General features: G+C 41.0%; 1 protein-coding gene across 1 annotated transcript in view; it reads left to right on the top strand.

The window, feature by feature from the left end:
• Positions 1–17,978, top strand: part of PDK3 (pyruvate dehydrogenase kinase 3) — a 70,130-nt gene extending 52,152 nt beyond the window's left edge. The window contains exons 7-12 of the mRNA XM_082864750.1: positions 3,749–3,825; positions 5,122–5,223; positions 5,634–5,744; positions 7,886–7,999; positions 9,284–9,423; positions 13,930–17,978. Of these exons, the coding sequence (XP_082720876.1) occupies positions 3,749–3,825; positions 5,122–5,223; positions 5,634–5,744; positions 7,886–7,999; positions 9,284–9,423; positions 13,930–13,960 (575 nt within the window). The 3' untranslated portion in view covers positions 13,961–17,978. The remainder of the gene's footprint in view (positions 1–3,748; positions 3,826–5,121; positions 5,224–5,633; positions 5,745–7,885; positions 8,000–9,283; positions 9,424–13,929) is intronic.
• The last annotated feature ends 6,583 nt before the right edge of the window (positions 17,979–24,561 follow it).

Raw genomic sequence — 24,561 nt, forward strand, 5'->3', positions numbered from 1 at the left:
GGGGTTGATTGAAAGCTGGTCTCAGGTGGAGTAAGGATGGGTGATGGGAAGCAGCTTGACTCTGGCTGTGCTCTGCCTGCCAACATCCACGAGCATTTTCCCCTGGGCAAAACTCAAAGTAGTTTCTTCAAGAACCTGGGTAAAACTAGGTCTGTTCGTGTGAGTGTCATCATCCCAAAGTAAAGCCCTCTTCATTCAGGCATTTGGGGGACCCTCTGGTCAGAGGCCAGCTTGCTGTCCGCTCATCCTAAAGCCAGTGGAAAAGTCTTGACCAGGTACACAGAGCTCCACGTCAGCCTTCCCACTTAGGAGAGAGCCGTAGGGGGAAGTCAACACCAGCTCTCTCAAACAAACAATCCAGCTCCTCATTCTTCAACAAGAATTTTACAACCAAGATGTATCAGACCTCAGGCGAAAAACCAGCAGCATGAATGGAAACCTGACTGGCATTAAACTTCTCAGCTGCGCTGTCATGGTCAGAAGACCCCTCTCCCTCCCCCCTGCCTTTTTTTTTTTTGGCTGTGTTGGGTCTTCGTTGTGGTGCACGGGCTTCTCACTGCAGTGGCTTCTCCTGTTGCGGAGCACGGGTTCCAGGCACGTGGGCTTCAGTAGTGTGGCTCGCGGGCTCTAGAGCACGGGCTCAGTTGCTCTGTGGCATGTGGGATCCTCCCGGACCAGGGCTTGAACCCGTGTCCCCTGCATTGGTAGCCGGATTCTTAACCACTGCGCCACCAGGGAAGTCCCTTCCCCTGCCTTTCCAAATGCTGAAAGAAATTGATTTCAAATCCAAATTCTGTACCTGGTGAAACCTCCAATCAAGTGAATCAGAGGTATAAGGACTGAGAAATGTATTTCCCATGCATAGCTTTCTGAGGTAGTTTACGTGACTGACCTAATGGTGTGTATAATGTAGGTATAAAAAATAGCAAAAAATATTCTAGAACGTCAATCAAAAACAATTTGAGGATGATGGCTGTGCAGCATGTTTGGAAAGCAGTTGATTCTAATTTGAAAAATCTTAAAGAATGGAATGGATCCCATGCAATAGAAAAGAGGCTGGAAGATCTCAGTGATGTGGCAAGGAAAGCATATGTCTCTTGTCCGGTTACCCAAGAAGAGGAGTATCAGAAAGACATGGTCCAAATATTCGGCAACCTTAAAAGGTAACATGATGTTGAGCAGTTGGAGGTGGATAAAGTGAATCCATTTCACCTTAAGGCTGGTAATATTCTCCTTCAAGTGACACATGACTCATGACACATTGGACTCATAGGGGAAGAAATGTCACCCTGGTCTATTCCTGTGGCCAATCTGCAGTGAGCAATATTTACCTGGTTATGTTACCAACACAATCAGTGTTCACCTTTTTTATTTTTTCTACAGGGAACCCACTTTACTTTTTTAATTTTTGTTGAAATATGGTTGACATATAATGTGTTAGTTTCAAGTGTACAGCAAATTGATTGTTGTACATGTATATATATGAAGCAATATGTAATATTAGATAAAATAGAATTTCACGTGCTGAGAATCCATAGGAACTGATAATAAAAGTCAAAACCTTTTTTAGTTTTAATATTTTTTGTTGAATATAGTCGACTTATAATGTGTTAATTTCTGCTGTACAGAAAGTGATTCAGTTATACATATATAGACATTCTTTTTCATTATGGTTTATCACAAGATATTGAATATAGTTCTCTGTGCTATACAGCAGGACCTTGTTGTTTATCCATCCTATATATAATAGTTTACATCTGCTAGTCTCAAACTCCCATTCCTTCCCTTCCCTACCCCTCTTCCCCCTTGGCAACCACAAGTCTGTTCTCTATATCTGTGAGTCTGTTTTTGTTTCATAGATATGTTGATTTGTATCGTATTTTAGATTCCACATATAAGTGATATCATATGGTATGTGTCTTTGTTCTGTCTGACTTCACTTAGTTTGATAATCTCTAGGTCCATCCATGTAGCTGCAAATGGCATTATTTCATTCTTTCTTATGGCTGAGTAATATTCCATTGTGTGTGTGTGTGTGTGTGTGTGTGTGTGTGTGTGTGTGTACGTGTACGTGTACGTGTACGTGTACACGCCACATCTTCTTTATCCATTCCTCTGTCGATGGACATTAGGTTGCTTCCATGTCTTGGTTATTGTAAATAGTGCTGCAGTGAACATTGGGGTGCATGTATCTCTCGAATTATGGTTTTCTCAGGATATATGCCCAGGAGTGGGATTGCAGGATCATATGGTAGCTCTATTGTTAGTTTTTTAAGGAACCTCCATACTGTTCTCCATAGTGGCTGTACCAGTTTACATTCCCACCAATAGTGCATGAGGGTTCCCTTTTCTTCACACCCACTCTAGCATCTATTGTTGTAGATTTTTAGATGATGGCCATTCTGACCGGGGTGATACCTCACTGTAGTTTTGATTGCCAGCATCACTCTTCTTGCACTTTGGGGCCACTATTAAATAAAATAAGTGTCACTTGAACATAAGCACTACAATACTGTGACAGTGATGTGATAATCAAGGTGGCTACTAAGTGTCTAATGGGCGGGATCTATTGGACAAAGGGATGATTGACGTCCTGAGCAGGACAGATCAGGAAGGCATGAGATTTCATCACACCACTCAGAACTTATGAATTGTTTGTTTCTAGAAGTTTCCATTTAATATTTTCGAACCTCGTTTGACCATGGGTAACAGAAACTGCAGAAAGCGAAACCGTGGACAAGGGGATATTGCTGTATATATTACTTAATAGTTTAAAAAATAACTGATCATCAAAAGGTTCAAGATTTAGAATCAAAAACTCTTAGTTCGGGTGTCCAGTTCCAGGCCTCCTCCATTATGGCAGGCAAGTCGCATAACCTCAGCAAAGCCTGTGTCCCCAGCCACCCACCCTATGAGCCACACAGTATTGTCATGAGAGTTCATTTGGGTAATGTATGTGCAAGCTCTTTGTAAACTGCTAAGAAGCAAACAAATGATTGCTCTCCTTTATATTACTATTAATTACTCACTTTATTAGAGGAAGTAGTTAGGTTGAAATCATAACATGGGTGTTCTACTTGGGAAAGCTTACGTAGTTTTGGTCTCTTAATGATTTCAGGTCACGAGGAGGAGGAAAGCCTAAATTTTCTATTATCTACTCTATATCCTACTCTGGGATTCTGGGTTTCTCGGATTTTCCTCAGAAGATCCCTGACACAAGGAGAAAGGACTGTAGGTCTCTGGGAGTTGGTCTGCTAGCTGCGAGTAGTATGCCTTGTTTGTCATAATTTAACAGAACTTAACATTACTGTTTAGTCCAAGTCTCCAAGAGGATGTACCCCTCTACCTCTGTGGCTTCACATTCCCCTGGCTGACCACTGGGGTCAGTGGTGGTGGTGGAGGGGGTCCCCCATTTTGAGAAACACCAAGTGATATTTGGATGACCTTATGTAATGCTCTGAACATTAGGACGTAGGTGATGATATTCCGGTTTTGCTCAACTAAGTTCCAAAGAGAGAAATTTGCCTAAGGTCACATAGCTGGTAAGTGAAGGAACTGGATTTCACCCCAAGTTTGTTGGACTTCAAAGCACATGCTTTTGCTCAGCCCTGCCTTTAGAGTTGGGAACCTACGTTGGCCTTTTGTAGAGTTCTTTTTTTATGTACTTGGAAGAAAGGATGCAAAGAACATTCTTGACTTTCTTCTAGTTTTGATCCTTACTCATTGACGGTTTTGTCTCTGTTTTCAGCCAAAGCTCCAGACAAACCTATTCAGGTAGTTTATGTGCCCTCACATCTGTTTCACATGCTATTTGAGTTGTTCAAGGTAAGTGGAATTTAAAAACATGGAAAGAAGTCTTCATTTTAAATTACTTTGATTCAGGGCATAATGGATTCATCAGATTAGCATAAGAAAAAGGTTTTGCATAACCATTTTAAAAATTCTATTTCTGATGCCCTGTGGGTTTTATCATTTGTATACTCTGAGGTGAAAATTTGCTGTGTATAGTATAGTCTTCATGAATATTAGTACATATTGATTTTGAAGCTTAATTGTAAAATAAAAGCTTCAGTGCCTTTATGTAAAATCCATACTGTTTTTTCTTCAGAGATGAGCTTAGAGATGCTTCTTAGTTTCCAGATCTGGCAAAGGCTTTATTGGTGGTAGTCAGATCAAAATAAAAACATGTTTATGCATCTTTATGTTTCTGAACATTAACCATGTCGGTGCATTATCAGTTGTTCCGGTCCTGAAAGATACGTTAACACTTTTACACATTTGAGTCAGTTTAGAAAATTCAGAAGATCTGACAGAGGCAGGGGGCAAAGATGTGGAAGGGCTGGACCAAAAGAGAAAAGACTGTCTAGACCTTAAGCTGTTGCTTTTATTAACCAGTAGCTAACGGCATGTAAGTAGCAGTATTACAGGCACAAGGCATTTGAGCTAAAATTTCATTTCTTCCAGTGTGTAAAACCCTAAACCAAACACCTGAAAAAGCAGTTATGCTGATTTGCTTCCCAAAATTATGTTACTGATGTGACACTTAAGGTTGAGATGGGCATTCAGTTGTGAACATGCTCTGCAACAGCTGTGGCTTTTTCAGAATTTCTTTTCACCTGACATTTCTTCTACTTTTTTTTTTTTTTCCAGCCAAATGATTAATTTTTGTGGGCAGCATGAATCCTCTCAGGCTTTCCGCCTTCTTTAGAGGAAGGGTGCTCTGTAAGTGCAGACTGATAGTGGGATTTAAAGCACAGGTCAGTGAGCCTCTGCAGCCTCATTACACGCGATAAAAACATCCCTCTTGGTTAAGAGTTGAATAATTTAAATACCCTAAAGCAAAATCGAAAACAGGAAGGAAAGGAAAATAAGCATTTAGTATGGTGGATGAGACTAAAACGAGATAATAACAAAGTAGAGCATCAAGACATATTTCCTTGTTCTGAACACACGTTTAGTTAAGTTCTTTAGAGGGGAAAAGAGTGCCATATAAATCCAACTGATCTTTGCCCCCCACCAAAGAAACGTTGTGCATCGGTAGCCTTTCGCCAGTTTCTTTTTTTAAAGTTGTAGTTTGTGAGTTGGTGGCATGCTAAAAAAAAAAAGGTTCTGTGATTTCAGAACTCAATGAGAGCGACAGTGGAACTATATGAAGATAGAAAAGAGGGCTACCCAGCTGTTAAAACCCTGGTTACTCTGGGTAAAGAAGACTTATCCATTAAGGTAACTCTTTATTTGTATGTATACTTGAATTATCAGTTAATTTAATAGTGTGTAAACATCGAGGAATCAAAGGGAAGGGAGGAGAGCTGACAACTGAGTGTCTTATTTGTAAGTACTGCATTTGATCCTTGCTTGGCTTGAGCTACCTCGTTTAAACTTCGTTGGAACCCCATTTTTTAGCGAGCTGAACAAGATCTCAAACCCAAGCGTATTGGAGCCTGACCCCACTTGCCCGCCTCCTTTGTTTTACACTGTTCACAAAGGGACCATATTTCGTTGGGGGTTCAAGTCCTTGCACGGTGTAGAGTAATCTAGTATGTACTTTATTTAATGAACTCCTTGCCTCCTACTAAGTATAGATTGATGACTTCTTCTTGTTTTTCTTCCTTTTCACATTTTGTACATTACAGATAAGTGACCTAGGTGGTGGGGTCCCACTACGAAAAATAGATCGTCTTTTTAACTACATGTATTCAACTGCTCCGAGACCTAGCCTGGAGCCTACGAGAGCCGCACCGCTGGTAAGCCTCTGAAACCGCTGCTAGAGGAAAGACCATTCGCTAGTGAAGGGACAGAGCTGGCTCTTTCCCCGGGTTGTCGCATTAGCCTTGTTGCATTTGTACGTTTCCCGCGTGGTTTGAAGGAGGGAGAATTTTATGCCACTGCTGCTTTCTTTATGACTCTTTTGGACTCAGATTTCTTCTCTAATTTGTGTCTAAGAAACACTCAGAGCTGAGTACTTACCTCCCCAATACAGAGAAAAAATATTTCCCTGTGGTTAAGACTGCTTCTGGAGCACCATTTACCACCTGGCACTCCCCTTGGAGGGGGTGGAAGTTTAATAGCAGGTGAGCAGGGAACAGCACAGCGTGTCTGGCTGCAGCTGGCCCTGGGCACTTTGGCGCTGCATACCATAGAGGCCCAAATCACCCAGGGCCTTTGAACTTCCCCCGCCAAAAGTGTTTATATAATTAAAGTGTTAAATTATGAACCCATTAAATTTTTTATATAAGCAGGAAACATATAGGTGGCGTATGCACTTTCAGAGCCCTTTCTGTCTCACTGTGGAAATAACCTTCAGGAAGTGAGGAAAGCCTCTGGTTACCATGGCAGCATTTAGATCCTGGTAGGGCCACACTTTCTTCCCCCGGCTGAGTGTTTCTAATTGACAAACAACAACTGAACCCTTTGTCATTAAGCACAGCAACATATCTGTCAGTCTGCAAAATGGTTCAGAGTGTAAATTTTCATTTTCAAGGTGTACCGGACTGACAAGCACGTAAGATTATATTTTATATGTATGAATAAAATCCAACACTTTACATCATTTATTCTAGACAGGGTTTGTTAACACTGCATATTGAAAACGGAGAGGAAGTCGTTTACATAGGATTCCAGAAAATTCTTGAAAGATCAATTTGAAGGCCATTGCCTTGACCAGTTTCTGGTACCTACTTAAATAAATGTCAAAAGAAAAAGAGACACTACAGGCAAATCTAGAACCTTCCACAATTGTTGAAAAGGAGTATGGATCGTCTGTTACAGGTCTCAAGATAGCATCTTGAGGACAGCTGTGATGTCATCTTTTTTTTTAAATGACACTGAGCAATTGAAGTGAGAGAGCTCTAAAAAATGTGCATCCCACCTCCCATTTTATAGATGAGGAAATGAGGTTACTGGTTTGCCCAAGGTCATTGAGCTCATTATCGTCAAGCTGGCACTGGCCATGTCTGTCTGTATTCCTTCCAGTGTGCCTGATGGCTCTCCATTTGAGGAAATGCTTCCACTAGCATCTCTCCCAGTTAGTCAAGTCTCCTCAGCTTTTAAGCGGGCGTGTGGGTATGTACTACTAGGAAACGTTAACTTCTTCATCAAACACCTTACTATGTTACAGCTCTGTGCCGTGACACACGCATTTCTTTTTCGGAAATGTCCTCCCAGACAACTCCTATTGATCCTTTGACACCCTGTCGGTGGACTTAATCAGAGGGGTCGAAGCTTGAGGAACAGCCCCTTCCCCTTCACCCCAGAGTGTTGGAAATTAGTCTCAATTATTCCTGTCAATATCGGAGACCTTTTTTTTCTTCCCCCAACAACCTGTTACTGACAGTCAAGGTTCTGTGACATAGAGGTATAGGAGGGTACTGGAATTGTTTTCTTGTCTCTAAGAATATATGGACTACCACATGTCAAAATATTGCAGCGTTCCCAGAGCCTTAGGAAGTAGCTCTTAGGAGATTGTTTTCTTTTCATTGTGTTAGCCTTGGTACGGTTAGATTTCAACTCCCGTGCTGCTCAATTTAATTGAGCAAAGAAATCATAGTGGAACTTTGGAATGATGTGGTTTACTTTGGTTTCTGGTTCAAATTCCACTTGATTTGGGATTTAACAATGCTAACAATTTGCTTTAAAACGTTCAAAAAGCCTTAGTCCAAAATCGGAGTATTTCTGTTCTTTTCCAAACATGTGAGAAGTATTTTTGCAGGGTGAAAACAGATTGTTTGCCATAGATGAGCATATACATCATTGTAAAGTTTGGATCAATAATTTATTTGCTTTAAATATGAAGCAAGAATTTATTATAATCTTGCAGATGGTCCTCAGACTCAATGTGTTAGCGTTTCGTGCCCGTCTCACCGTATTAATTTTCTTTTCTCGGTAGGCTGGATTTGGTTACGGCTTGCCAATTTCTCGTCTGTATGCTAGATATTTTCAGGGAGATCTAAAACTCTATTCTATGGAAGGCGTGGGTACTGATGCTGTCATTTATTTGAAGGTACTGCATTTTATTTCTGTTATATGAAGGCATCTTTACTTTTTAAAGCTATAAGTTCTAATAACTAATGGAGAATAGCACTATATCATCTCCTATATTCAGCTCGGATTTACTCCAGTTTTACGTGAAAACCAAGTTATGTCCTACCCTAGATTTTTTTGCTTAGATATAGCAAAATAGGAAACATGGAGAGGTACAAATTTAAATATTGATTTTTAAAACCATAATTCTAAGTTGTGATTTTTTAAAAAACCGTATACCCATTGAAAGGACTAATCTAAAAGGAGACAGGTTTTCCTAAACTGAATTCTTGTAGTCTTTTGTTTTAGAAACTTGCCGGCTTTCCCAAAGTTGCAAGAATTCAGTGCTCATAATATGGTTACCTAAAAGTCTGATCGAATAACAAAGTTCTCTGTAAAACAAGTTTTCTCATTCATTGGTGGAGTCAGACTTTTATTTACTTCTAAACTCTAGACTATTTGGAGTATTTTTTGAATATGTAATATGGGCACATAGTACAAAATTTTAAAGCTACAAAAGGGAGAACTAAGTCTCTCCCATCAGTGGCCCAGAGCCACCTGGTTCTCTTTCCCAGCGGTGACCATGGATGCCGGTTTCATGCGGAGCCTCATGGAAGTTGATTCTGCATTGATAAAAGTATGGGGGGAAATCTGATTGTTTTTCACACAAATGATTATTTTAGCACTTTGCTTTTTTTTTAACTTTCCAACATATCTTGGAGATCTTTCCATATCAGTTCATACCGAACTGGCTCATCCTTTTAACAGCTGCTTAGTGTGTTACATGTTATATGATAAGATAACCAGTTATTTTGAGTGTGTATCTTAGATGCCAGTGCATATAAATGATATGCTATTTGATAGCACTTTATGAGCTTATATTTATAAATCTACTGTGTATGAAACTATTTCTTCAGGGCCCTCTGGGAGAACAGTTGCCCAGTGAACAGTAGTGTTTGGTCTAAGACCATATAGTCAAGACAATTGAATATCTCACATCAGTATTAACTGAACTAAAATAGTTTTTGTTTTGCTCATGTGTGCTTCAGTACTGGTTTTTCATGAAACCAGTACTTTCATAGAAAAGCTTTAATTTCATCCTGATCAGTCTAAGTAACTTACTTAGACTGTAATTTTAATATAACTCTAAAAATATATATATTAATAAGGTTTCTAATGTTTTAAATAATAAAATTTGGGTCAGTATTTCATGTGAGCAAGATGACACTATGGACCTTTGGTGTCTCTCTTTGTTTTTCCTTAGGCTCTTTCAAGTGAATCATTTGAGAGACTTCCAGTTTTTAATAAGTCCGCATGGCGCCATTACAAGACCACACCTGAAGCTGACGATTGGAGCAATCCCAGCAGTGAACCCAGGGATGCTTCCAAATACAAGGCGAAACAGTAATTTACCACTTTTCTTTCTATTTATAAAGTATCTGATTTTTCTCCAGTGTGTACCAGCCAGACGATTGATATTTTCAGCCACATCTTTGTGGTTTTATCACTGGAAAAGCAAAGTGATCCCTAAAGAAAGGATGGAGTAGCTTTTTCACCCCAGACAGGAAGGATAGCAAGAATTGGGTAGCCAGAGTAGCAATTCCAATAGAGGCCTTGATGTTCTAGGAGTCCTTGCCCTGTGGAGGTATCAAAAGCAGTAAGCAGGGTTTATCCTGCCATGAATCTTCTTTAAAAAGGAATTAATTTGTAATTTGTCATCATCCATAGACTTCACAGAAGAATGTTTAGAGGAAGTCTGTAGGTGGGTTGAAACTGGAAAAATAAAGAAGTTAAAATTATCAGTCAAGGTAAACAAAATGTGGTTTATCCATCTAACAGAGTATTACTATTCAGCCTTTAAAAGGAATAAAGTTCTGACATGCTACAATATAGATAAACCTTGAAGTCATTACGCTAAGTAAAATAAGCCGGATCCAAAAGGACAAATATTGTATGATTCCACTTACGTGAGGCACCTAGAGACAGAAAGTAGGATGGTGGTTGCCAGGGCTGGGGAGTAGGGGGCAAGCGAATTTCGTGTTTCACGAGGACAGAGTTTCAGTGGAGAAAGATGAAAAAGCTCTGGAGATGGATGGTGGTAATGGTGGTACAACACTGTGAAGGTACTTAATGCCACTGGACTGTACACTTAATAAAACATTTTTTTTACCATCTTAACCAGGTGGTAAATTTTATGTACAATTTACCGCAATAAAAAAAATGAAAAAGAGGAAAATTATCAATCATAGAATAACAAGTTTCACTACTTTGTGGTAATAAGGACAATAATCCAATCTTTGGTTTCCAATTTTCTTTTTCTTCTGACTACCTTTAAGCTCCAACTCTGCTAGCAAGAGTAAGGGTTCTGATTATTTGTTTAATTTCAAGTAACCTTTTAGTAATAGAAAAGCAGTATATGAACATTGTAAAAAATTAGGAAATATAAAAAAAGCAAAAAAAGAAAAAAAGAGAAACTGCTGTATTCCCATAACCCAGAGATTACCATTCTTAGAGCTTTATCTGTGTTCTTCCAGCTATTTTGCTGTTTGTGTACGTGTATGTGTATTTTTCCCCAAATGAGATCATACTTTTCATACTATTGTACAACCTAGTTTTATTTCATTTAACCATCTCCACCTTTCCATGTCAATACATTTTCATCGTGAAAATTCCCCTGATTTGTCCAAACAACAAATCAGTTCCAAGACCACATAACACATCTGAGTAGGTCTCAAGCTGTTTTTAATCTAGAACAATCTTTTGTTGTTGGACCATACCAGTTGTCCTGCAAAAATGTCCCACCTTGATTTGTTTGATTTTGTCTTTGAAGTTTTATTTAATTTGTCCCCCTTTCCCTGTATCTCCCATAAACTGGAAGTTCATCTAAAGGCTCAGTGGAGCATTTTTTTGCTAGAATATTTCATAAATACTCTTGCGGAATTACACTCTGAGACCCATGATGTCTGGTTGATCCACCATTAGTAATGTTAAGACTGACCGTAATTCAGGTGATGGCTGTCTGATCCCTCCATAGTATAGTTAATTTTCCCTTCTCAACCAGAAAGTAATCTGCGTAGTGTTATTTTGTCATGTTATTTCGGCACCATGCAACCGTCACCTAATGGTTTTTAGCACCAGCTGATAACTTTGGCCTTAATCAGTAACTTCATTAATGTTTATAAAATGATGAGGTTTTTTTTTGTTAGTATCATTCCTTTGACAATTATTAGCTGACGTTCTCCTATAAAGTTCTTCCTCAACAACTAAGGTCATTTAGGTACCTTTTGAAGTACAGTTCCTCCTGGCAAGGCAGGATAAGCATTTCAGTCTTTCCCTTTAATTACCAATTTTCAAGGTAAGAAGTTGAGTTAAAAACCACCTTAAATTTGACCAGTGAGTTTCTGGCTTTCTCTTTTTTAAGTATTATTATGGATATTGTAGATTTTTATTGCTTTGATATGTTTCAGTCAATATTTAACATACATATAAAAAGTGTTCAGATCTTAAGTTTATAACTTAATGAATTTTTACACCTATATTTCCAGCACGTGAAAAGGCTGCTTTCTAGTCAGACTCTCCTCCTTTTTCCCTCCTTACCATGTAACAATTATTCCAACTCTATCACCTATCACTGTGTCTGACTCTCTCACTGCTTGAACTTAAAACAAAAGGAAGATACAGTGTGTGCTCTTTTTGTGTCTGGCTTTCTGTGAGGTTCACCTATGTCATTGCATGTAGTGGCCATCTTTTTGATGCTAAAACTGGCACACCTTTGGCCATTGGAAGCTATTTTGAGCCAGATCCTTTGTGTTCCATTGATAAAACCGTATTCATCTTTGAAAGCTTCCTTGCTTTCTGGCCCAAGATGATGTCCTAGGCTTATCTTACACTTTGCCTAGAATCAGCCATTTTCCTCAAGGACTCCTGTTTCCTTTTAATGGGTGTTAGAGACCCTAATCTGGGTGTTGGAGGTGTACATTATACCTTTTCTAGACCCCTTTTCTGGGCAGAACTATAAAATACATACCTTTTTTAAGATCATATTGATATTTTTATTCGATTTTAACATTGTAATGTTTCTCGCTAATATTTTTTTAAATTATTTATTTATTTATTTTTGGCTGTGTTGGGTCTTCGTTGCTGCATGCGGGCTTTCTCTAGTTGTGGCAAGCGGGGGCTACTCTTTGTTACGGTGCATGGGCTTCTCATTGCAGTGGCTTCTCTTGTTGTGGAGCACGGGCTCTAGGCGCTCAAGCTTCAGTAGTTGTGACACGTGGGCTCAGTAGTTGTGTCGCACGGGCTTAGTTGCTCCGCGGCACGTGGGATCTTCCCGGACCAGGACTCGAACCCGTGTCCCCTGCATTGGCAGGCGGATTCTTAACCACTGCGTCACCGGGGAAGTCCCTCGCTATTATCTTTTAATTGTATATATTTCCTCTTACTCTGAAAACCTTGATTCCTAACATAGTGCAACAGAAAGGTATTTGTATGCAAATAGAGTTTATATAGCTTTGTGATTTTGTACCTTTATAGTAGCATTGGTCTTTTCTGATGAATGATATAAAGGCTATCTATATTGATGTTTATTCTTTTCTACGGAAGTATTGTGATGGACCTCTGTGCAATATTGCCGGACTGGTCACTCACCTCAAATGATGCAATCTAGAGGAGTTTGGTTTGTGCACGTGAGTGTGAGTGTACACACAGGTGTGTGTAGACACATACGCACACCATCCCTGGCGGAGATTAAGCTAAATTAGCTTGAAAGCCGTGGATCAGTTTCCCTTGATTCCATTTTCAGTCCGTATGTAAGTCAGGTAGCATGTTGGGCATCAGTGTGAGCAGTTAATTCCAGCCATGGCTCCGGTAGGGGGAGTTATTTGAGTAGCACATAAGCAGTCTTTATAAACATTAAGGTCCATTTGGATTGTTAAAAGATGGCCTTTGTTGAATATTGTTTTAAAGGCTGTTTAGGACTTCCCCAGTGGCACAGTGGTTAAGAATCCGCCTGCTAATGCAGGGGACATGGGTTCAAGCCCTGGTCTGGGAAGATCCCACATGCCGCGGAACACCTAAGCCCGTGCGCCACAACTACTGAGCCTGCGCCCTAGAGCCCTCAAGCCACAGCTATTGAAGCCGCGCACCTAGAGCCCATGCTCCACAACAAGAGAAACCACCGCAATGAGAAGCCTGCGCTTGCCGCAACTAGAGAAAGCCCACACGCAGCAACAAAGACTCAATGCAGCCAAAAATAAATAAATAAATAAAATTTTTTAAAAAGTCTACTTAAAACTTTAAATAGTTTAGGAGGCTGTATACTGCTGACTAAGTATGAGCCTTCGTTTCTAACATCTTAGACAAATTTTAGCAGGAAGCAGTTTTTAAGATTTTAAAATGGTTAGCCTGATATTTCAGTTATACAAATAGCATAATTGGTGGCCACCTTGGGAAAGTATTTAGTAGGAATGGTAAATTCACTAGGGGAAAGAGAAATCCTAAGAAAATTTATTTCCTAAGCAGATTTTTAATTACAGCCTTACTGAGATATAATGCAGCCTTTTAAAGTGTACAAATTCAGTGGCTTTTGGTATATTCACAGAGTTGTGTGATCCTCACCCACTGTCTAATTTCAGAACGTATTCACCATCCCCCAAAGAAACCCCATACCCATTAGCAGTGATTCCTCATTTCTAATCAGGTTTTTAACTGAGAGGAAAGAACTTTTTTAAAGTGTATATAAGTCATTAAATGGTCATTCATTTTCTGTAGTAACCGTAGAGAATAATTCTGAGATAAGGCACGCGTTTTTGCATCATCACTGTAACTAAATGCTCTGAGTAAGTCTCGCGTAAAATAGAGAAGGTTGTCCTCATAAACTCACTGTGGATATTCCCATTATTTTCTTTGTAGGGACAAGTTCAAGACTAACAGAACTTTGTAAAGAACTGAATGCTTCGGTCCTCTCCATGAAGAAAAGATGGTCTTCTGCAAGTCACCCAGAAAGAACTCCTTTCCTCCACCAACTCTGCGTGTGGCACTATAGTTAATCCAGTGTTTGAATGTGTATTTGCTCTCTGTATGAGGTGGACCTTTTCCACAGAAGTTTCCTGTAGCTACTTCAGATCTTCCACTAAAGTAATAACTTGAGTCATTTTTCGTAGTACGTTGCCGTGGTTTGGTTGGCGCCTGTCATAAGGGGACACAGAACCTCGTTAGCACTCGCGTCCTCATACCTCTGTCCTCGTTATCATAGAGTGTCTACAGTCTCCCCAGATTTCTCAGCTCCCTCCCCACTGCAGATACAGCCGATCTCTACTGTTGCTCTTTGTGACCAAATACCATGTTTGTCCCAAACCACCAGCTAAGGCCTGGGGAGTCCGGAAGTTGAGGACGTCAGCTTAGCATGTCTTGATAATTCGGTCCCTGGGCCCTTCCTTTCTCTTATGCATCCCTCCTCACTCTCTGATTTAGACTTTGGCCTTCTTCCATCTGACCGGATTCTCATTGTGAGGTATGGGTACTTTCGTGTTAGATCTTCCTCTTGGACGCATAGGTTTTATTTTGAAATTCATTTGTATACTTCCATTCTGTCAATTAAAGCATTCCAAAAGTTGTCTTGGAATTTTTCACTTAACTGCTTGGTTTCAAAGATCTTAAGTGAAAGTCTACCTTCTGGTCGTTATCAAGTTCGTAAAGAGTGGGAAGTGGAATTTTTATGCTTATGTAACAGTTTTACCTCTGAATACTGTCCTTTTGTCATGTTATATTCCTTTGTAGTTTTCTAAGTCCCTATGTGATGCACTTTACTAGTTGTAAAATAGACCGAAGGGAAAAGTTCTTTCTAGTTTATTTTGAAAAATGCCCCAGGTCTTCATAATTTATATTTTCATGAAGTTTAGCCGGTTTTAGAATTGTCTATCTGATTTTCAGCATAGTTGATTTTTTGCTGGAAGGTGGACTTGGCAGAGGACTTGAGGTGAGGAAAGAGGAGCCATGTTGTATTTACTCCTAGAAACGGAAGCTGAGAGTCCAGATTAAAATTCACAAGTTATAAAGCTCCACAGGATGTGTTTCTCTTCACTATAATTTTTCGTATATTTATGATCTACTTTGACTTCTGCTCTCTTTTAACATCCATATAAATGTTCCCATCCAGTGTTTAAGTATTGAATTCACTGAGTTCAGAGCTGTCGCTTGTAAAGTATTCCTCCTCCTTTAGTCACAGTTTTTCCCTGGGTGGAGTTGTGCGCTGACCAGCTGCGCTTGGCTTGATGTTACCTCTGTTTCTCTTAGTTCCACCAAATCTGATATTCTTTCATTTTATCATGTTACCTGAGCTCATGATTAGTTCCTTCATCTTTAGAAAGACCTCATCTCTCCCATCCTTAGAAGGCTGTCATCAGGGGACTCATAATTAGTCAGGTAAGAAAAAGACCGACGTACTTCCAAGATACGGGTGATGAGGTGGTCCGTATGGAGGTCTGTTTCCTGAAGACTGAGTCAGTGTCTCATTCCCAAATGGGGCTGTTCCATATGATTGTTTCCTTGTGGTATAAAGATGTAAAAATAATAGCCCTTTATTTTTAAAGACTCCAGCTTTCTTCTAAGTTTCAAATCATCTATCAGTATCTTACTTGGCCTGCATTCCCAACCATAGCCCTTTACACTTTCACTTGTGATATGCTGTAAGGGAAGGAGGCAGCAGATTCCAGAGTGTTCCCTCCTGCTTTGTTCTGTGTGCTTGAGGAATTCCCATTGATTGATATGCCCTCACCCCAAGCTCCATGTAAAGGTTGCAGATGGAAAAGCTGATGTGAAAAAAGCCTATGATATTCCTCCCTTTTTAGGTCTTTTTCAAAAGTAAAGATTCCTTTCAGTGTTTTAATGACTTAACTGGTAGTCCTCTACTGATACACCTTTTGGCTTACTCATATCCATCTGACACCGGGACAGTCTTGCCTCACCTGTCTTTGTTTTCTGCATTAAGAAATTAACTTTGCTTCCGAAGCAACCATAAGAAGAGTTTCAGAATATCTTGCATTCACACAATTTAGCTGCCCCAAATATCAGTTTATCCTTCCTGATGGTCACACATCATTCCCTGAACCTAGGCGCATCCCTCTGGCTGGTTGCTGTGCTTTGTCTCTATGTATCTGGTCACATTTCTACATGTTGTAAAGTACATAGACATTAACCGTCTTTCAGCTAAATTTGTTTAGTCCTCCCAAATTGCCCTGCATTTCCCTCTCATTTACTCAACTTTATTTTAAGTATTTGGGGACAGTGTCTACTATTTGAAGTAGGACCTGGAACATAGTAGGTGCTTAATGAGTATTAGCTGAATTAGTGAATGGAGATTGACAGACATTTACCTTGGATGGTGGGCAACTGTCTTTGTTTCCAAATTAAAAATAATTCAGGTCAGGAGCTGTGAGCTGTGGAAGTACTGAATTTCCTTTTTATAGTGCTAAGGGGTGACTTGAAAATGGAGAGAAACAAGAGGAAGGAAGTAGTGATGGATCCATGGGAGCCATCTGATCCTTTCTTTGTCTCTGAATGACTGATTTTGACTCCTTAATATAGTGGGTTCTTGCCATCCAGTCCGGTGACATGGTTTTATGCCCTTGCTTATAGATTCCAGAGAACTTTCGCATACAGCGTCCTATTTGATCCTTCCAATGCCACGTGGTGGACCATGCAGGTATTATCTCTCTTTTTCATATGAGTTCCAAAGCAGTTCAGTGGTTTGCCACGGTGGCATGGAAGAACCAAAGTTGAGTAGTTGGGTCTTCTTGTTCCTAGGTCCATGCTCTCAGCGATGCCCCAGGTAACTAGCATTATCTCTTTTTTGAGGAATTTCTTGGGTATATTAACCCTCAAGGGTAAGATATAAACCAAAATTTTTCTGTAGTGTCAGAGAATTTCATTCAGGAGAGGTTTTCTCTTGTGTGTTTTCATCTTGGCATAGTTAGTGGAGATGATCGAATGGATTTGGCGGCTGTCACCTAGAAAGGCAGCCGACTTTAAAGTGTATAACTGTTGGTAATTACTGGAGTTATTTAGACTTAATTCTATGTTTGAATGAACTCAGTGCTCACTGCCAGCCTTCTCATACAACGACTCCACGTTCGAGAGTCGATGCTTTTATCTCTCGGTGGACTGGATTACAGTTTCAGTTGGATTTTCTCGCATAGTTACAGATGCCTTTCTGTTGCCGTCTTTTATGAACAGTAACTTGGCTGTCTCTCAGATTCTTGGATCACGTCTTTTTCCCCTCAGTTCTTTGGAGACATCACTCTATTGTCTTCTAGTGTGTGGTGGGTCTGAGAGGGCCGAGTCCAGACAGATTTTTCTTCCCCTTTTGTAGATGAACTGCTTGTTTGCCCTGAGTACTTGTGATTTCTTGTTTATCCTTGAAATGCAGTAACTTCATTCGAGTGTGTCTCGGGGCCAAGAGTTATCTGTTGGCTTTTTCTGGTCCTCAGTGAGCATCAGACGTTGACATTCGGGCCTTTCTGCGTTTCTTACCGGTTTATCGGCTCTCTTGTTCAACAATCTGCCCCTATATTGACTCTCTGTTCTCTGTCCTTCACATTTATCTTTCCTTTGATTGCTTTTGGTCTCCTTGTCTTTCTTCCTGCTGTGTGATTTTTTTCCCTCAGGTCTTAACCTCCCATTTCACTGATTCTGTTTTCTGTGGTATTGATTCTGGGCCCCAGTGCTTGCCATGTGGCTTTCACTTCTGCTGCAGTTTTCTTTTTTTTTTTTTTTTTTCCCTCTGTGTCTTTCCTTAGCTCTGCCAGCTTTTTCTCTCATTGTGTTTTCCTCTTTGACTCCTTTTTTTCGTTGCTTGGGAAGCTGAACTCTGTTTTCGTGGATTCTGAAATGATTCTGTTTCCAGAGTGCGTTTTTCTGTGTTTTGCTTCTTTCATTCCTTTTGTGTTATTTTGCTTTTTTCTTGTTGCCTCTGCTCTGCTGGGTTATATGTAGTCAGTGTTTGTGTGTTTGGCTCCAGAGTTACTGTTTCTCTCCTCTGCACACAAACGGCGCACCTGAGATGTCAACCTCCCCTCCTAGTTTTTGCTTCGGGAAACATGCCCACGCAGTGTGCCCTCAGCTTGTCTTGACCGCCACGAGGCTTTATTTCTCCAAGTTAAGAAATGATTGGTAGAGTCCTTTGGAACGCTCTCAACAACTGCCCAGCAACTGTGGCCTGCTTGACAACTTCGAGAACCCTCCTCTGATTAGTCCTCAGCTTGGTTGTCAGACGCTCTCCTGGAGTCCTCGGTATGGGGTGGTGGCTTTTTATTAGTTTCCCCATAGACAGCTTCTTTTGCAGCTTTTGGATGTATGTGTTGAAAGGCAGGAGCACTTACATAAACATGAATTTACTCTGCCATCTTCCCAGCAGTCCAGCTGCCTAAACATTGACTTTGAAGATAATGTCCTTCCTAATCATAAGCTGTATGTTAGTCAACAGATGGAACCAATATCGCTAGTAGGAAAGCACCATTAATAACTTAATACAGGATTTTTGTTTATTGTTCTTTGTGGAAAGATAACTTTTAACTTGGGTTCCTGGTCCATTGATTAGAGAGATCAGTACCTTCTGGTTTGAAAACAGGGGGCATGTGACATTTTCATGAACTGAAAAAGTTACCAGCCATTGACAGTGATTTATTAGTTAATTAAATATGATGGAATATTTCAAACTAGCACATAATCAGAATTATCAGGAGAAGTTTAAACTAGTTTTTACTGACAGGTTGCTAGTTGAGCTGCCCAACGGAGGGTGGTGACCCCGTGAGAGCTTTACTGTGACACAGGTTTTCTTACCTGTCTTTTCATCAGCCCGTCTTAAAATGTGGTTCATTAAGAAACAGAAAGGAGTCAAGTCCTCATCAGGATGATTGCTGATATTCATGAATATACCTTGAGATGGTTTGTAGGTCTGGGACCTACTGTCACACAAACTGACATTTCAAAAGTGCATTTATAGGGGGATCACAGATTGGGGGTTTTATTTCGCCTATTTGTAGGATTGAAGCCTCCTTTCCTCAGTGGGCAGCGTATCCCACTGGGCACACTTTCCTCACCTTCAGAGCCGAACACAGTGATCAAGGAGCAGGGGTGACAGCCTTGCTCGGTGCATCTAACTCCACCCTGTGCAGTGCCTTCCCCTCAGGTCAGAGTGTTGGCCCTGGTTCCATCCTGGTGTGAAGCGCACAATGGAACACGTGTCCATGTGTGAGGGACGGAAGAAGTGAAGGTGGCAGACAGAGGAGTTGTGGAAAGGAAAGCCGTGTTCATTCCTCCGTTTAAATAATAGCGAGCATCTGCAGCGCGCTAGAAGTGCCCAGGGCTGGGCACGTGGCAGTGATGACAGCAGACGGAAGTCCTGGCCTCGCGGGGCTCACGTTCGGGCTGGGGGATCAGACGAGACACTCAACGAGGAAAGTTTCTAGTACAGTTGGGAGAAAAATAAAGGCGGGAAGGGGGTTGCAAAGGACGAGTGGTGGTGGAGGCACCGAACCCTGTAACTGTTGTTTTCATTGTCACGGATGGATGGGTTCCTTGGACGAGGAGGCATTGGTGAGCCCTGAGTTCTTGTCTCCTTTGTATCTGTTCATCTGCACGTGGAGAGGCCGCCTTCTGGGCCTGGCTCCACGGGGCGCTGTGACTTTGGGTCCAGGAGCCGGCTGAGCCCTTTGCGGGGAAACGTGGTAAGGTGAGAGGAGCCAGCTTTGATCGTCACATTGCACTGAATGGTGTGGGCTGCTGTTTCCTCGTAACGAAAATGCGATCAGAGCAGCTTCCAGACGTGTCTTTGTAGAACTTCAGAAATCATGATTGAAACCAAATCTTCCCCAATTCCAGCTTCTGGCTGATGATGCTGGAGTGAAAAGAGCTGCTTGTCAGGAGGACGTGAACGCTTGCGAACTGGTTTGAGACGTGGAGGAAAGGCTTAGCCGAGGCGGCTTCCCTCTCAAGTCCGTAGGTTGGCATTAGCTGTGTTCAACCCCCAAAATGAAGAAAATAAAATGACAGCAATATCGAGGTCACAGAATCCTTGAGAAACCATTGTTTCTGCCTTTTCTTTCATCTGTCTATAAAACCTGGACTTGAATTGCCTAGGATCCCAGTGATGGGGTCAGTGGAGCCGGACGCGGGCAGCTACTCGTGTTGGGACACAGGTGGCTCTCGGTGGTGGTACTGCTCCCTCGGAGGCAGCAGCAAAGCCGGGGAGGACACTCGGTTTTCTGACACCTGCCTGGCTGGTCCCAGGGAGGGTAGAGCCGAGTGCTGGAGCAGGAGAGGGGATGAGTTGAATTATTCCCATAAGTAGAGCCGATTTGTCATCCTTTAAATTGACTTATTTGCATATAAATGAAAGCACCTTAGGGCATCACTACTGAAAGCCTCCAAACAAATGTCTGATGCAGTTAAGTGCCTGCATTAAAAGAAAGCCCACCCCTTATCTTGCATTCATATCCTCGCAGCGTTTAATAAATCCGTAATAGTATTTGACTTCCCCTCTCTGTATCCTTTTCCCTCCACCACTGCCAGACTCTGCAGGGGTGGCTCACTTCGCAGTTTGAAGTGGTGACTTCAGTCTTTGATGGAGTCTGCACATCTCTTGAAAAGGATAAGCAGTAGAGTTTGATACCTGGAGTCCCACGGTCCAGTTTGGACTATTGGCAATATTTTTGGTGGGATTTTCTTTTAACGTTAGAGAAATGAGTAGTAGATTTGTGGTAATAGTGGATCCAGGAAGCTTGCGGTGGAAAAGAGGATGAATTTAACCTGAAAAATATTTCTCTGTTCTATAAATCTCTCAGTGACATTTGGATTAATCAGGCATAATTAAGTGTAGTTAGATTTTTGTCAGATTGTAGTTGAAAATAATATTCATCTATGAAGAGGGTAATATATTCTGTAGAAATTTTATTAAGCACTTTAGTTAAGCAAACACCAAGGAGAACAAAATCAGCCTCAGGAAGGTTAATTACTAAAAAAACACAAAGTATAGTAGATTATGTAAATCATTTTAATTTTGAATTACTATGGCTTGAGCTTTCATTTACATAGAGAGGTATTTTGGGTTTGTTTTTCATATCACATTTTCCAAAAGTACAAAATGGTTATTGCATTCTTTAAAAGTTCTCATCATTTGAGGATTCCATTCCATTGCTTAACTTTTTCATGTTACATAGTTTCCAAAACTGAAGAATTGCAGTTGCATTCTTTAAAATGCAACTATTTTGTCATCCCACTAAGTTTGTTATAATTGTAAGAAGTCTATTTTTATTTCTGTACCTTTAAAGAAGTGATCTTTTAAGAGAAGTATTGGGAGAGAGAGAATGTATGTGAAAGCATCCCGCCCGTGCCTGGCCTCTCCCTAAATAAAATAATTTTTTTTTTAAATAAAGTAGAACAGAAGAGTTTAGACTGTAATAATAAATCTTTTTATTTTAGTAATTTCTTTAAAGGGAGAAGTGAAGAGATCAAATTGATTTTATAAGTTATATTTTTTTGTACTCAGAGAATTACATTTTCACTACCCTTGCATGTCTCAGGGATAGCCTTTGATAAGAATCCCCATGAAAATCTCTGAAAGTCTATCCTGGTGTGCTCAGATTTGATAGTTCTTGTCTAAATTTCTAGAGCTAGAGTTTCGAAAGTATTGTCATCTCAGGAACACAAGATCACCCAAGAAACTTGAACTTCGCTCTTAGCAGCACTCAGATTCTACGTGTTTCTAGGCTTTTCCGTGATAAAAGGACACCTAAAAGTCCTAGGTTTAGTAGGTATACAAAGACCTCTTTATCGCGCTTCTCTGAGATTTTCATAGAAAAATCCTGGAATTTGATTTTGTTGATAATTTTGCTTCTTGGCGTCTCAGTGAAGATTCTGTTTCCCATTGGATTTGAATCCTTTTGGGATAATAAAATTTCACTTAAAAGCACATTCTATTAAATAATTCTAACTTTTGCCAACCTCAGAATGGCCTGCTGACTTTTGCAAATGGGCCGAAACAGCACAAATGTCAAAGATCATATGTACTCTAAGCAATATGTTCGCCCTGCAGTTAGCGAAGTGAAGAAATGTCTAATCCTGGCACTTATGACTGGCTTAATGGCTCTTCAGTTCATCTCTGCCTTCCAAATTCGTTGAAAATGACACATTTAGAATGGAATGCTTACTGATTACAGAACTACTTAATGTTTTAAAATATTCTTACCTTGAGATTCTTTTTGGGAGAAAATGGAAAGAACCTTAACATTCAGTTCTGTTTTGGCTCTTCATATATGCCAGGCATTAAAAAGGCAATGACAGGGCTTCCCTGGTGGCGCAGTGGTTGAGAGTCCGCCTGCCGATGCAGGGGACGCGGGTTCGTGGCCCGGTCCGGGAAGATCCCACATGCCGCGGAGCGGCTGGGCCCGTGAGCCATGGCCGCTGGGCCTGCGTGTCCGGAGCCTGTGCTCCGCAACGGGAGAGGCCACAACAGTGAGAGGCCCGCGTACCGCAAAAAAAAAAAAAAAAAAAAAGGCAATGACAAAAGTGAAATCTCACTGGGCGTCAAAGGCATTTGCCGTTTGGCCATGCTTGATATACAAGAGGAGTGATGAGGGGTTGGCGAAAACAGGCAGGATGAGTATAAAATGTTATATTGCTGTTTATAATACATCATGGCACCCCTTTCTTATAAATTCCATCTTCTTTTGTCACTTGAACTTTTATATCCATGGGAAACCTCAGTCAGTATTTTAAAAGGCACTATATTTACATTAAGAATTGGCCTGTGCCTTTATCTAAAACACTGCTGAGGTTACTATTCCCCATGTTTAATTAGAACAAATGTTTTAGAATAATTACAGCTACAGCCTGTAAGTGTAGGGATCTGAAAACACTGAAAACCACCTGCCGTTGGAGAGGGACCAGGCAAGATCGCAGGCTTCGCAGCGTGGCTTGCCGATCGCCATCAGGACGCGGGTTTTGCCTGGTTGTTACAACCAGCATTAAACCTAAGATAGAAGGGGCCTGCCAAGATCCTGTATCTGCTCCCTTTTTCTCTAGCTGCCTGTGTAACTCTTCCAGGGGAAAGCATCACATAAAGTCCTTCGATATCTTGCTTTTTACTTTGAAAATTCCTGTTAGAGCTGGCACGTGAATTTGACCAATAAGTTGTGCATATGCTTAAAATTCTTTTTTAGCCTAGACCAAACTAAAGGTATCTTGGCTCTGAGGAGACAGCCAAGGCAAGGTTTACCTAGAAAGTAGAAAGTATTACGTATTTAAAAAGTGCAAGTTGGCTATATTCAGTGTCGGAGGAACTGAGCTCTGTTGCCTCTTCCATCGTTTCTCTTACGTTCCTTGTTGTTATTCTGTCCTCTTGCTGTGCTGCACTGGAACCGAATGCTCCACTCTGATTAAAAACCCAGGCTGTGCTCGAGTCCGTCCTGGACGACATGACGCATGTTTTAGGAGAGTGAACCCTATCACTTTAGCATCCTGGCTAACCCTGATCTCTGCAGAGTTCCTTGGTGTTAAAGTCATCTGAGATTGTAATTGCTGCTTCAGGTTTATATACTCATCGTGCCATCTGTTGGTCTAAGTTCACATCCTCACGAAAGTACATGAGTGCTTGTAACTTCAATATTTCCCAGATTTAGAACACAAGTTGTGAATAGTTAAGAAATGCTTGAACCAAATAAGAAAAGTCAACGTGGAGTAAAATATACCATTGTGAACATATTTAATGCTGCATTGAAATGTGAAGTCACTCGACTGATTTCTTCCATCATAACTCCTTAACTCATAAAAGCAATGTCTAAACTGGGAGCAATAGCTGATTTAACAAGAGAAGTAGAGTAACGTATATATGAAATGAAAGTTCATTACAGTGTTTGTACCCCTAAGTCCAAATCTGACCTGGTTGGCTTTGGGCAGCTGTCAGCTCAGTTACAGTGAAATGTACGCGTGTGTCCGGTGTTCACGAGCTGCCTTGTGGTTTGTAGAGGGAAGCCCGGCCCCTCGTGTTCTGTGGCCTGGCTGGTACACACTGTTACAAGTGAAGAATTACTTTGGTTTGAGGTAATTTGTCGCGCCACGTTCCGTGGAGAAAAGTGGTTTGTTTTTGTGATTGTTGGAAAAACATGACCGGGGAAGTGTGTGGCTCAGATCATGTTCCCCGCATCAGTCGCGGAGCCATCCTTGGTGTGTGTCAGAGCCAGACGCGTCCTGGAGCACATGGACAATTGTGTACTACAGTCATCGAACAATAAAGTGGTAGTTGTGTTTCACTGTGCGTCCGTGTGGTCTTTTCCTGAGCTCTTGTCTGTAGTCTCATCCGTCCCACCTGTAAGCTCCGCCTTCTGCTCGCTCCGTTTCTGGAATTCAGTACGTGAACAGCACGAAGCACCTTTGCAAGTTGCTGGGATATGGGCAGGAGTGCATTTTAAAATGTTTATGATCACTCAGAGGAAAAACAGGTCCTTTGGATTCTCTGTGGCAGGGAACATACAGCTCACCTTTGGGGGG

The sequence above is a fragment of the Leucopleurus acutus genome, assembly GCF_964270905.1.
Source record: "Leucopleurus acutus genome assembly, chromosome: X".
NCBI lineage: Eukaryota > Metazoa > Chordata > Mammalia > Artiodactyla > Delphinidae > Leucopleurus > Leucopleurus acutus.